Genomic DNA, 12,651 nt, shown 5'->3' on the forward strand with positions numbered 1-12,651 from the left:
CACAATTGGACACATTTTAATCACATTTTGGCGAGAATCACATTACAGTGGTCAATGATGAATTGACAAATGCTTCAGGCAAGATTGGAAAGTAATGCAGTAGCACAGTAAGTATTTGGTGAGTGAGGGACTAGCATTCACAACTACCCCTCCCTGCAGTTTGGGACCTCTGGGCCATGTAGTCAGAGATGTAAATTTCCAAAGGTAGCAAGTAAAGCTCAGTGGTGAGAATGGAAGCCTAATAGGGCTAAACTTATCCTGTTCCATGATTGAGTGATCTTCCCCACATAAACTACGCTGCTGTAAATGGGATATGGGGCCAAGCACGAACTGCTGTAGCCAGTTTGCTTAAATAGGCCTGGCACCATCTGCACATTGTTGGTGCCAAAGCAACTAGAACGCATCACAGCTCCATCCAAGATGTCAGGGACAAAGGTTAATGCCATAGAGTGCAGAGTCAAACTGCTACTTACACCCACCAAAATCCACAGACTGAGTTAGAATCACCAATATGGTTTCCAGTGGAAGAAAGTGCCTCATTTGCTTTAGTTATATGAACTGCAGAACAAGTGCTTGATTTACAATTGCCTACTAACATTCTTCAGGAGGGTCCAACTTTTTCTGCACCATTATTTATATTCTGTGTCCCTTATGGACACCCATATGGCTACTTGGTCCAAACTGTGCTCTGTTCCTCCTGTCAATCGACCTGTTGTCAGACGACATGGACTGCCCTCCAGATTTAACAAGATGCCCTAAACCTGAAAGTCTTGGTGCAGGCGTCGACTAGTAAAGTCACTCCTATTGCTATTCCGACCAACCCTCTATATAGATTTGAAACCTGTTGATGCCTTTTGATACAGATTTTTCTCTTAAGCAATTTTGGCCTCAAGGGCCTTCCACGTAGTGTATATTCTGGGTGGTTACACTCCTTCTTTTTGGCACATTTATAGTGAAATCTTGCCATCTGTCCCAGAGGACTGCTGGCTCAAAATGTACATGATGGCCAGGATGCAGCTAAATACGTCTTGCGTGCTGTTTTGACGCCAAAGATTGTGGGCAGAGCTATTGGTATCACTGTACTGCTTAGAAGGCACACATAGATACGGTCAACTGGGTTTTCAGAGGATTTCTAGCCATCCCTAATGGACTTGCCCTTTATTGCCTCTAGATAGTTTGTGGGAAAGGCCGATTCAGTGCTTGACCAATTTTTATTTTTTAAGGACAGTCAAGCCACAGCATGATCCTTGTGACTTTTATCTCCTGCACCAACAGTACTATATGTTCTAGGGTTACTTGGTGTGTGGGGCTAGCCTACTGACAATACAAGCCTACCTAGTCTGTGCAGCAGCAGGTCCAGGCCTTTCAGGGCAGCTGGCCATGCCTGTTCAAACCGTTAGGGACAGTTCCTCTACCACCTCTTCCCCTCCTGCTGCAGAGTTGTCATCCGCCTTTAACTTGCCATTACAGACCCATGCTCAGACATTACAAGGCACGATACAATATTTCTTCCCCTTTTGGAGAACCATTACGTCAAACAAGTAAGTGTTTTAAATCAGTCAAAGAGTGCTATGCATCCCCTTCACTTTCTTCTCACCCCCTTTCCCTCCTACATTCTGCAATGTTGCAGCAAGAAGTTGACCACCTGCCATTGATCAGGTGTGGGCTTTGGAGAGAGAATGGTGTCATCTGTCCACTGAATGTCTTTCTGCAGAAAGACAAATTCAAGATGCTCACCGCATTGAAGTTTCTTTCTGCTGTGGACCTAGGGGGCAAGATGGTGTCCTTGTACAGGAGCTTCATTGTTCAGTGGGGCATGCTCTGGTTAGAGCTCTTCATCAGTGACTAGAACAAGTAGTGTCTGCTCCATGGCACTTTGGAATTTCTTCCAGGAAAGTCACTCGGAGACTCCTTCCAACTGCGATGGAACATTGGTTTCCAGTACGCCTTCCCAGCACAGATCCTCCTGTCTCAATTTTGACAAAACCCAGGGTAGACTAGGCCCAAGTCATCTTAAAAGCCTCTGACTAGGCTGGCAGAATATACTCTCCAGAGATCCTGAGAATGAGCATTTGTCTTCCGATATGACCACCACTTTGGGAGGACATCTTGCTTCAGCAGCGGGGGTGGGTCCTGCACTTGAATCTCTGCCTGAGTGTCAATGTTATCCGTTCAGCGTGATGCCTTCCGATAAACTCTAGCTACAAGTTTGTTGGTTTTTATGTGCTCTTCATATAGTCCATCCGCAGGCTAAAAGGTCGGATGCGTTTGTATTTTTTAGTTGGCCCAGCAAGGGCTTTTACCGAGCACAGGTAAGGGTTCCAACTCTATTTAAATCACCTTTTATCAAAGGTCTTATTCACATGTTTACATGCAAAGCAGTTTGTCATGGCGCAGTATGGCTTGAACTTGGTGTTGGCATTTAACTGAAGATTTTTGGAGACTTCCTGGAGGGTACAATTTGAGATGTCTTTAGTCTTGCAGTAGGCCCATTTACCTCTTCTTCAGATAAGCTATCCTATACCCTTGAGTTTCCATACTTGAAATCTTGCTCAACATTTTCCAGATAATTCACTTTTTCCCTGCCCTTATGTGTAGATTGTTTGGGTCTGTGACATGCCCAGTCTTCGCTTTTTAAGTTCTGTACATGTAACCTCTAACCACTATTGGTCCACCCTGTAACAAGGTCAAAGTACCTTTATTTGCTCCCTGCACTTCGTCCCCGGTAACAAGATGATGTTGGTCAAAAAAGTTCCATTAATACTCAGTCTTCCAAGCTAATGCTGATATTTTTCTGGAAGCTGTGAATTTTAAGGTGGAGGTGAAAGTGGCGTATTCAGAGTCTAAGTTCACTCCACTCTGGGAGACTGCTTGAGCAAAGTCAGCTGTAAAGTTAATGAGTCATTGGCCTCCAGGCTCTTCTCTAAATCGTGGTGTTGCAGTCACTATAGGTCAGGTCACAGATGGGCTGTATCCATTATTATTTTTTTCAAATGCGCAGGTGAATGCAATGCATCTTCCAGTTGGTGGCATCAAGCTTTTTAATCTTCAAGTCTATGGCTTTTTCTCCATTCTGTCCTGGTGTAGCCATTACAAGTATTGTCATTTCTTTGAAGGCTGACTGGGAATGATTGTACTTGTGGGAATTGATGCTTCTGAAACTCAATTCCAGGCACATCTTCCAGAGACTAACAGCAGTGCTTTGCCATGACTTTCCTAGCTTTTCCTTCTGATGAAAACAAGCCAAACCAATGCCACAAATAGGACTCTATAATCCAGTTGTTTGGAGGGAGGTGCGGGGCTCAAGGCTAGTGGAGAGGAAAGCAAGTGGTTTACATGGTTATTTGCCAGAGGCTTAGGCGCCCTTATGATTTCTGCACCCATTCTCATCTGACCCGAAATTCATGGAGCTGTCAAGCGTGCAGTGTAGATAGCACCATCCGTTCCATTGGTCAACTTGAGCTGTGGAATGAGTATGATCCTGAATTACCACCTTGTCAATCTTTGATTACAATTTCTGCCATAGGACCCTTTTTTGTTGGCCATCTTTACCACATCATGTCAGATGTGCAGCGGGGAGGTTGAATGGCTATGTGGTTCAGGCATGCACACTGCTGATGTGTAGGTTATCTCGTGCCATTTTACTCAGGAATATTGTTTGTTCACTGTTGAAAGCCCTACATAACGTTACATTTATCTTAAATGGCGGTGTGCACTTTTTTTAAAGAATTATTTTCTGGTACGAATGATGGAGGGGAAAATGTGATTTATTGATCACAGAAAGGAAGGACTAGCATCATGGTGGATGACCATTGACTGTTCCTATATAGTTGTTGTGCTCTGGACCTCCTGTACAAGGTGAATCTGTTTTCCCGGCACACCTCAGGAAATGGCAAGACCATAAATTGAGCAGGTAGCAATCCTTTCTGTAACCCCCAAGATGAGATGTTTCTGGGTGAGGGAGACTTTGTAGCTTAATAACCAGATGCTTGATAGAACTCTTTTCAGCGCCACACTTCTTGTTAAATGTAGTCACCACTTGAGCTTTGCTGCATTAGTGTAGTAAACCTGATGCTGTCAGTCTACAGTCTCAATGAAAGGTGGGTGGTGGGAAGTGCTTAAATAAGGGTCTCTACTTTCGTGCGTCGAGTGAACAGTGACTGCCTCTCAGTAGCCCTTCTCCAGTTAATGTTTTATAAGGAAACCGCTTTAAGATTGTTGATGAATATGTTTATGCATTGTATGTTTTCTAAAATTGTTTTTTTTTTTCTTCATATTGAGATTTGTCTGATATTGAAATGCTATATTTAGCAGTTGCTTGCTTTAAGTGGATTTATTTTTGCTTCTTTGGCCGTAAATGCGTTGCTATACCACTTATGCTTTGCTGTATGTGCTCTTATGGAAAAAAGGGTACAGCTAACTGTCCACCTTTTCAAGCAGAATTGAATGGTTCTCTCGCTCTCTCTCCTGTTCTAATGGTGGTGGTAAAATATACATCAAAGCACAAAACATGCTTCAAGGGCAAGTGTCCTCTAAATTGTTTCACTTGGTAATTTTCAATGAATTCGGTAAGCATCGTGCTCGTTGCTCAACTCCTGCAACTATTTATTGTTTTTGGTGGTGGCATTATTTTAGATTTTGGGGGCTGCGTAATGTTTCATAACAATAGGGAACGTTTGTCTTGACGTTCATTACATGCACCACGAAGCCAGGTATGATGCAAGAACATTGCATGCCATATACTTACAACGCTTTTCCTGACCTTTCTTGTTGACAAGCCGAGCAGCTTATGCACCTTGTTATGTCATGCTGTTAGTTTAGAAAAGCCATTTACTGTGCACGTGAAACACTCATTAACATTTCTAATTTGGGCGTTAAGTGCTTAACTTGAAATTCAGTGTTTTAGAATAGGTTTTCTGTGCATTGCTTTCCTTGCTTGTTAAAGTGCTACTTTAGTACACTAATACATTCCTTCTTTTAACATTCGTCTATGAAATTGTGTGATACTTGCTGACATTTGAGATTGCCTATTTGTCTTCCTCTTTGTGCATGCCCACTTTAATTTGTCTTTCATTTTGTGGCAGTTGTGTGTGGCTATTTAACAGTTCCAAATAGACCCAGTGGAAAGCGAAAAATTAAAGGAGAGTCAAGTGGGCCGCAACCTTCAAAAACACCTCACCTGAGCAATACCAACTTCTTCAAGTCGACAGAATGCCTGCTGCTAAGTTTAATCCACAAACAAAGCGAAGAAGAACACGAACAAGGTGTAGATAACATTTCCACAGAGAAACTGCAGAAACAGAATCGCCTGATTCAAGGAGAAAGTCTAAGAGTTCAAGGACATCCTGCGTGGCGAATGGCAAGTGCGGATGACCATGTGGGAGGAAGCTGTCAAAATCTTTCAGTTTCAAAGGACATTACTGTTTCAGCTCCTAAACTCAGGCCTAGATGTTACTCCTTGGAAGGTGTTGCAGATTTTCAGTCGGAGTCTGGTTTTCGAGAGTGCACAGTTACAACTGGTCAGGCATCTTTCACAGAGCCGGTTAACAAAGACATATTTACACATTCCCAGTGCCTGACCGAATCTGTGTTCGACCTCGGTCCTCCCAGCAGCGCCGTTGAACAGCAAAGGAGGCTGTCCGCTAACATCGACGATATGCACCATGAACTGCCAAAAACTAAACAACTCAGCAGAACCCGAAGTCTTGGCAGTTGTCACAGCACAAACGCTCCTGTGGCTGAAATCACGGTGAAACCGAACAATACACTCAAACAAGGTTTCTCTTCAGTCAGAAGCGAGTCAATAAATTCGAGCACCTCTGTCACAAAAAGGCTATACCAAAGCGCGAATGAGCTTGCAGAAACCTCTTCTCCTGCACCCTCTTCTCTGCCATTTACCTCAAAAAGCTGCCATGGCTCGCAAAGTAAGAATGCTTTTTATCTTTGCATTGAGTTTTCGCTTGAACTTTTTATGTCTAAATACTCTGCTACTGCACGCCTCTCACCTTATTTTAGCGCCTTCCAAGTATTTTATTTTCTGTATCTGCCAGCCTTCTCTCTCTAATACTGCTGCAGTGTTTTGTTTTTTTTTTTGTTTTTTTTTGGTGCCCCAACATAACCAACTGCGTAACGAGCTTGGAAAAAGGGGAAAAAAAAACACGTTTTCGAAAAGGGGTATCTTAATTTGTGACACACTGTATTGCCAAAATTAGTTCATGTTCTGTTTCTAGCATTTAGGACACTTTTATTCCTTTGAACCTTCTGATAAACTTTCTTTGCGAAATCTTGTGTGCATGTAACCACTTATTGGAACAAAGAAATAATTGTATGTCCGCCGGCTTAATGAAGAAAAAAATTGAACGCTAATACCAAACATCACTTCGGAGCATGGGATTAATTTCCTGCAGTGACTATTGCTTTAGCATTGAACATACTTCAGTAGCATTATATAGATCTCTCCGGAATGTCTGTAGGCTGTCTAATTCCTCGCAGTCCAGTTAGTGACCTCCTTTAGGAATCTCCCTTCATGTAACTAAAAATGTGAACCTCTTGTTTTAAGTTTCATGGTAAAAAGTTTTATAATTGGTAAGAAGTTTGTGATGCCGTGTTGCCTTGCTTTCTCTTGTTAATGGGACATACGTGGGAGGCAAATTATATAGCATAGGTAAATATTTCGGAGAAATTCCTAGCAGAAGAATTCGATTTACTCCTCTATTTAAACTGTCACTAGTCTCTACATATAGTAGTTCTTTACCATATTGTAAGGACACCGGAGTAATTTGCAACATGAAGAGAAATCATCCACGGATACACTTGCTTTTGGCCTGCATCTGCCTAGACCTGCTCACTCTGTACCAGGTAAGTGTACCCTTCCACCAGTTCCTTTCCCTCCACTGAAAAATATAGCATCTGTTTTCGCGGCCAAATAATTGGTGCCTAGGCCTGCAGTCCCTGTACACGATTGAAAAATAGGATATTTTGTTGCTAGAGGGTCTTTGGTTGCCGCCTTTATTGGTCGCCTTACCTTTCCAGAGCTTTCCTAACCACTGAAGAGTTAACAATTGCTTGCAAGAAGTGGATAGAAAGGTGGAGGTTCCAGTATGCCAACCTCAAATGAGATACTCTCAGAACCAACATTTGTTTGTGGAATAAATTCACAATGTCTTGATCACTTGGAGGTGTCACTGACAGCTCAGCACGTTTTCTGCTCCTGATGCCAGATGGAACAACCCTGTTGAAATGCTTATCCCCCCAGAGTTGGAAATCACATTTTCCATCAAACTCAACTGACAAGTGGACCTTCCCTGTTCTGGTGCATACCATGTGCCCTCCACTGCCTACATCCCTTCTGGGTAGTATTTCATTCCAGTGACTGGGGCATTTACTGACACAGTCCCCATCCACGTTCCACTACACTTCTCATAAAGGTTCTGTTTTGGGAGGGTGAGAACCATGCCTCACAGTTTTAATGTAGTCTGCGATTCCACAAGCTGCACTCTTGCACCCGACCACCGAAATGTCAATTACATTATTATCCCCACTTTGCTGGAACCCACATCTTGAGTCAACGCACCACGACTGAAAAGTTTTATTAATACACCATTGGCTTTAGAGGAACGTTCAAAAACCGTAGAGGAGTCAGTCATATCAATTGGTTCCACAGAAGAAGCTGCGATCCAGTTTGTATAGTGGAGAGGTCATGCAAAGGACAGGTCGTCCTGTCTCAGAGGTGACCATTAAGTCACTGAGGTGATGACACTGTATAGATGCTTATTTTTTTAAGTTTCCTCTCATCAGGGGTTGCAAGTTTCTATACTTCTTTTGAAGGAACTTGTACCAGTTTCATTTGGAACGAGTTTTTAGAGCTCTTTTATTATTATTATTTTTAATTATTAATAGAAGTCCTTTTAAAACTTCCACTTGAACAAAAAAAATACTTTTCATGCCTTTCCAATTTTTTGATGCGGAGGATTGTCCACAATCTTGTTAGGAAAAATTATTTAAATATCTTCATAGGTTTATAAGATGACTTTTGATGGATCTCATCTATGGAAATGGGCTGCAGTGGGCGCAGTCACCTTTTGGAGTGTTTTTTGATACTTAAGTTATATTCTGTTTAGGCAAACTATTCTCCTGTTTGCATCTACTGACTGATTTTCTTGTAGCCAGTCCAGTGCCATTGATTTTTCAAAGGCAGATGCCTAATGCAAAGCAGCCACGTGAGCAACCCACCCACTCTTTATAAGTGTTTTTATAGAACATCAGTTTCAGAGATGTTTTGTATAGTAATGGTAAGCTATTAAAACGCTTCGTCTGAGTTTTGTTCTGTGATCCATTTGATATTTTTTACTTAGTCATCCTGCATGTGAAAGCACTAGTTATCAGAGTGACTTTTGTTCTCCTACCCTGAATAACCTTTAATCTCTGCAATCCATTCTCTGTAACTCCTACTTAGTTTAAGGAGCAGGGGGAGGGGCACACCCATCCCCTCCAGCTTCCAAACTTTACTGTTGCTGTGCAAATTGCCATTTTCTGATCGAACTCGAAGAAGTATGTGCTGTGTCATTTGTTTGCTTTGTTCCTGTCCCTTTTCTTTCATTGCTTAGAGTGACAGTGGGGGGGAGTGGAGGGGTGAACGAGGAGTAGGTTGGCACTTTGAGTAACAGTACATCATATGCCCTGTGAACAAACCAGTAAAAAAAGAATTCTGTAAATCGTTTACCATTTTCATATGATTGCTGGCCAAAGTAAATAGGTTTTTTATGGATACCTCTCCTGCAGGTTCCTCACCTCATTAATACTCCCCAAGACTCCATACTAGTCCTTAAAACACTTCTCTATAGAAGAGCCGGAAGTGTAAATAAACATATTGCATTAATCCCTCTGTATTCTGAACATGTAGATACGCTGTTTTTATTTTAATATGTAAAGGATTGTAGGTCTTAGTCTCAAATCTCAGGCATCTGCTTCAGCCTCCATTGTTCCTTTACACTCTGTCGGCCTGAAGCTTTTATTTACGGATAGATTGGCTTTTTGTCTGATTGTAATACAGAAGGGAACCTATAGGAAACTGGATCCCTCCCTTTTACCAATGTACCATAACTCCTAGTACCAGATGCAGTCATAAGGACTGCACTTCCCTTGTGTACAGGATTGGCAGCGTGTCAGGACACTTCATTAACCTGAGATGGGTGTTTCTCTGTAACTGACAGTCATCGAAAGTGCAGTGTAGGAAAGTACCATCTTTCTAGTATAGTTACCGCCAGTTTTTGCCTGATGTCAGTGTGTTTAGACTGTAGTTAATTGGGCTTCTGCTAACCAGGACCCCAGTGACTGTGCTCTCTCCTCTAAATTTAGTTGCTTGTAAACTTTTCACACCCTCAATGGCATATTGGTGCACCTATGTAAGTCCCTAGTAAATGGTATGTAGGTACCCAGGGCACTGGTACAGCCGGGGACCCCCCATGGGCTGCAGCAATTTATGCCACCCTTGGGAGCCCATGCAAACTGTGCCAGCAAGCCTGCCATTGCAGCCTGGTGACATGGTGCATGCACCTTCAACTTAAGATTAAAGGCTTGCCTTATATCCTGGTCACTGCACTGAGACACTGTAAGTCACCCCTCTGGTAGTCCCTTTAGCCCAAGGGCAGGGTGCATGTCCCTAAGTGTGAGGGTACCCTTGCATGAGCAGGGTAAACCTACAAACCCCAGATCTCATTCCCTGGACTTTGTAAGTGCGGGGAAGCCATCTTAAGGCATGTAGTGGACACTGGTCAACACGAGTGGTCCAACTACATAATGGCTTCTCCGAACCTAGGCATGTTTGGTATCAAACATATTGGAATCATGCAAATACAACAGAGTCCAGCGCTAGTTGCATAATCCCCCTGTACTGGGGGATTTCTCCAGTCCTTCCTGTGCAGCTTTATGGAGTCTGGCTGCCAGCCCACGCTGACGCCAACCCCAGACACTGTTCTCCCCTCCTGCTAATGATCCTGGCTAAGGCAAAACAAAGGATTTTCTGCAGGGGAGAGGTGTCAACTCCTCCCCCTGTGTATTGGGTGTCTAAGAGCTAGGGTGGGGTGACCTCTGAACGCCACCAGACTGCTTTGAAGGGCCTTGTTGGTGCCCTCCTTGCATAATCCGATTTGCACCAGTTCAGGAACCCCTGGTTCCAGCTCAGGCGCAAAACTACACAAAGGACAGGGAAGTGAACCCCCCGTGCAGCTCCTCACTTAGGGAGGTGCACAGAGCTCTACCAGGTGGTCGATTCATTCTGCCATCTTGGAAACAAGATAAACAGAGGCCGCTGGGAGCATCTGACTGGTTAGGCCAGGTAAATGACGTCCCTGACACCCTCTGATAGGTGGTCACTGCAGAGAGTGACCAACCCCCCTTTGTGGGTTATTTAAGGGCTCCCCTGAGGGTGGGTCCTCCGATTAGTCGAGCAGATTTTACAAGCAACTCTATGCAAGACATATGCTCCTGGCCTCTGGAACCAATTCTGGTCTGCGTTGCAACCGAAACAAGCCTGCTTCTGGTGGGAAGGCTCCCACTGTAACATTGTTTCTCCAGATCCTGCAAGAATTCTGCAACATCAAAGGCTGTGCATCCTCCAGGGTGACAAGAACTCAGTTTGCACCTAGAAGCATGAAGGAATCTTCCCTTGGAGTGAAGGAGTCACTACCCTGCATTCGCAGGCACCTCAAGACAACTTCGACTGACTGGTAGGATCTGCTGTCCCATGGACATTGAAAGGCTCTGTATCGCAGATGGTGGGTCTTTGGCTTCCTCTGGGTCCTGCTTTTCTTCTGACCAACGTGGGAGACTGTGGGCCTCTGCTCCTGCCACTGACCTGGAACCCCTGTGCACCGCAACTGTTGCTCCTGCCAAGGCTTGTTGACTCCTCCTATAGGAAATCTTCAGGCACCAAGAAGCCCCGGCCTCTAGCACTCTGCAACTCTGTCAGCCCCTGCGACATGAGACAACTGTTTTGTTGTGCTGCTGAGGCCTCCTTGTGACTCCCCATGTCCATTGCCTTTGGGTCACTTGAAAGGGATCTAACGACTTATGCTGGCCTTCCCGCATGCTGCAAGCCAGCCCTGTCTCCCCCATGAGGGGAGAGTCCTCTGGACCGTGCTGATCCCCCAAAACTTTGCAAATGCATCTTCAGCTCCTGTTTGCATTTGCTAGTGCTTGTTGGTGGCCTCACTGATCACTGACCCTCCTTCAATCCGGCGACTGTTGATGGACAGCTCGTAGGCGACTCCTGGGATCTTCTGCAGCTCCTGAATCCCGCAGATGGACTTCTTCCTCTTCTGACTCCCAAGAACTTCACTTTTAGGATAATGGACATTGCCACCTGCACAACCTGGGCACCTCCAAGACTGCTAGACTCCGTCCCCTTCCTTTTCAGGTCCTCCACGTCCGGAATCCATACCTGGGTTCCACTGGCCTGGTCCATGGGTCACAAAAGCAGCTGGACAATCTGCAGTTTCCATTGTGTTCAGTGAGAGTCCTTTCTCCCCTCTGCATCTGGATCCCAGGTGTAGGGTCTTCTGGGTAGTCTTGAGTAGGGGGCACTCCAACCTTACTCTTGTCTGTTGGTTTTTTTCGGGGTCCACTGGAAAGGGCCCTGATACACACGAACGCCATCCACCACTTCCCTATGTTAGCCTTTGGGACAACTGGGTAGGTAACCTCTCTGCGCCTGATCACTGGGAACACATCATACTTATCTCTGGTGTTTTCCTCTACCCCCAGCCACTAGCGAACTACCACTTATCTTGGTTGGGTTCACTATTTCGCATTGCCCTAAATTAGTATATGGTTTGGCCACCCTATAGGGTCCTGTATATGTTATGCTATTTCTGCTGGTTATTTTGTGTGTAGATATTTCTAAAGGGAGATATACTATTGGGTGTCTAGTAGTAGTGCTGTAATAAAGAATCCTTTATTTTTTGCAACACTTGTGTGGTTCTTTCTTGTGAGTAAGTAAAACTGCCAACAACTGCTATGATGGCTGGGTAGGTCAACTTAGCTGGTTGATAAATAAAAGCTTTCTGATGCCGTGTCAGTCTTAGTCCCATGAATTTGCCTGTATTTAATCTGTCCTATTTCTAAGTCATTCAGCACTTTTGCTGAAGACGCTTATGAAAGTGGATGTGGCTAGAGACTTCAAGTTTAACTTAGAAAGTATAAAGTGTCTCAGCCGTGCTGATTAATTTGTTTATTGCACATGGCAGTATTGATTCCAGTAAGACCGCTTCTAGGCTGTTTTCTGTTGATGAGTTTTTCTTTAATATTTAGACATTGTGTAGAATTCCTGTATCCTATAGAGACTAGTTGTAGATTCCTTACCTTAGAATTTCCCCAGGTGTCAGACTGGATCCAGATATTTTTCTTTGAGTCATCCTCCTGTGTCGTTGGCGTCATGGTCACTGTGATGATCTCTTGGTCGTATATAGACGTCACCCCAGTGAGCTGATGTTACTACTTTTCACCCCAGCCTACTTGCAGACCTGGAGAAGGGCTACCTTCATTTACTTTTTTGACTGGATTTTTGACTTTATCGAGGTTTTTTTTTTTACCTATCTGGTGTTGCGATGTCATCCTGGAGGACTGGAGTTAAGCTGTTGGACTCTTGTCACC

General features: G+C 44.1%; 1 protein-coding gene across 2 annotated transcripts in view; it reads left to right on the forward strand.

Moving 5' to 3' along the window:
• Nucleotides 1–12,651, forward strand: part of DEPDC1 (DEP domain containing 1) — a 219,415-nt gene that overhangs the window by 114,717 nt on the left and 92,047 nt on the right. The window contains exon 8 of one of the 2 annotated variants that reach the window (XM_069232451.1): nt 5,085–5,924. The exons of the other annotated variant lie outside the window; for it this stretch is intronic. Coding sequence (XP_069088552.1) covers nt 5,085–5,924 — 840 coding nt within the window. The remainder of the gene's footprint in view (nt 1–5,084; nt 5,925–12,651) is intronic. 2 annotated transcript variants of the gene reach the window in all.

The sequence above is a fragment of the Pleurodeles waltl genome, chromosome 4_2 (genome assembly GCF_031143425.1).
Source record: "Pleurodeles waltl isolate 20211129_DDA chromosome 4_2, aPleWal1.hap1.20221129, whole genome shotgun sequence".
In the NCBI taxonomy this organism is placed as follows: domain Eukaryota; kingdom Metazoa; phylum Chordata; class Amphibia; order Caudata; family Salamandridae; genus Pleurodeles; species Pleurodeles waltl.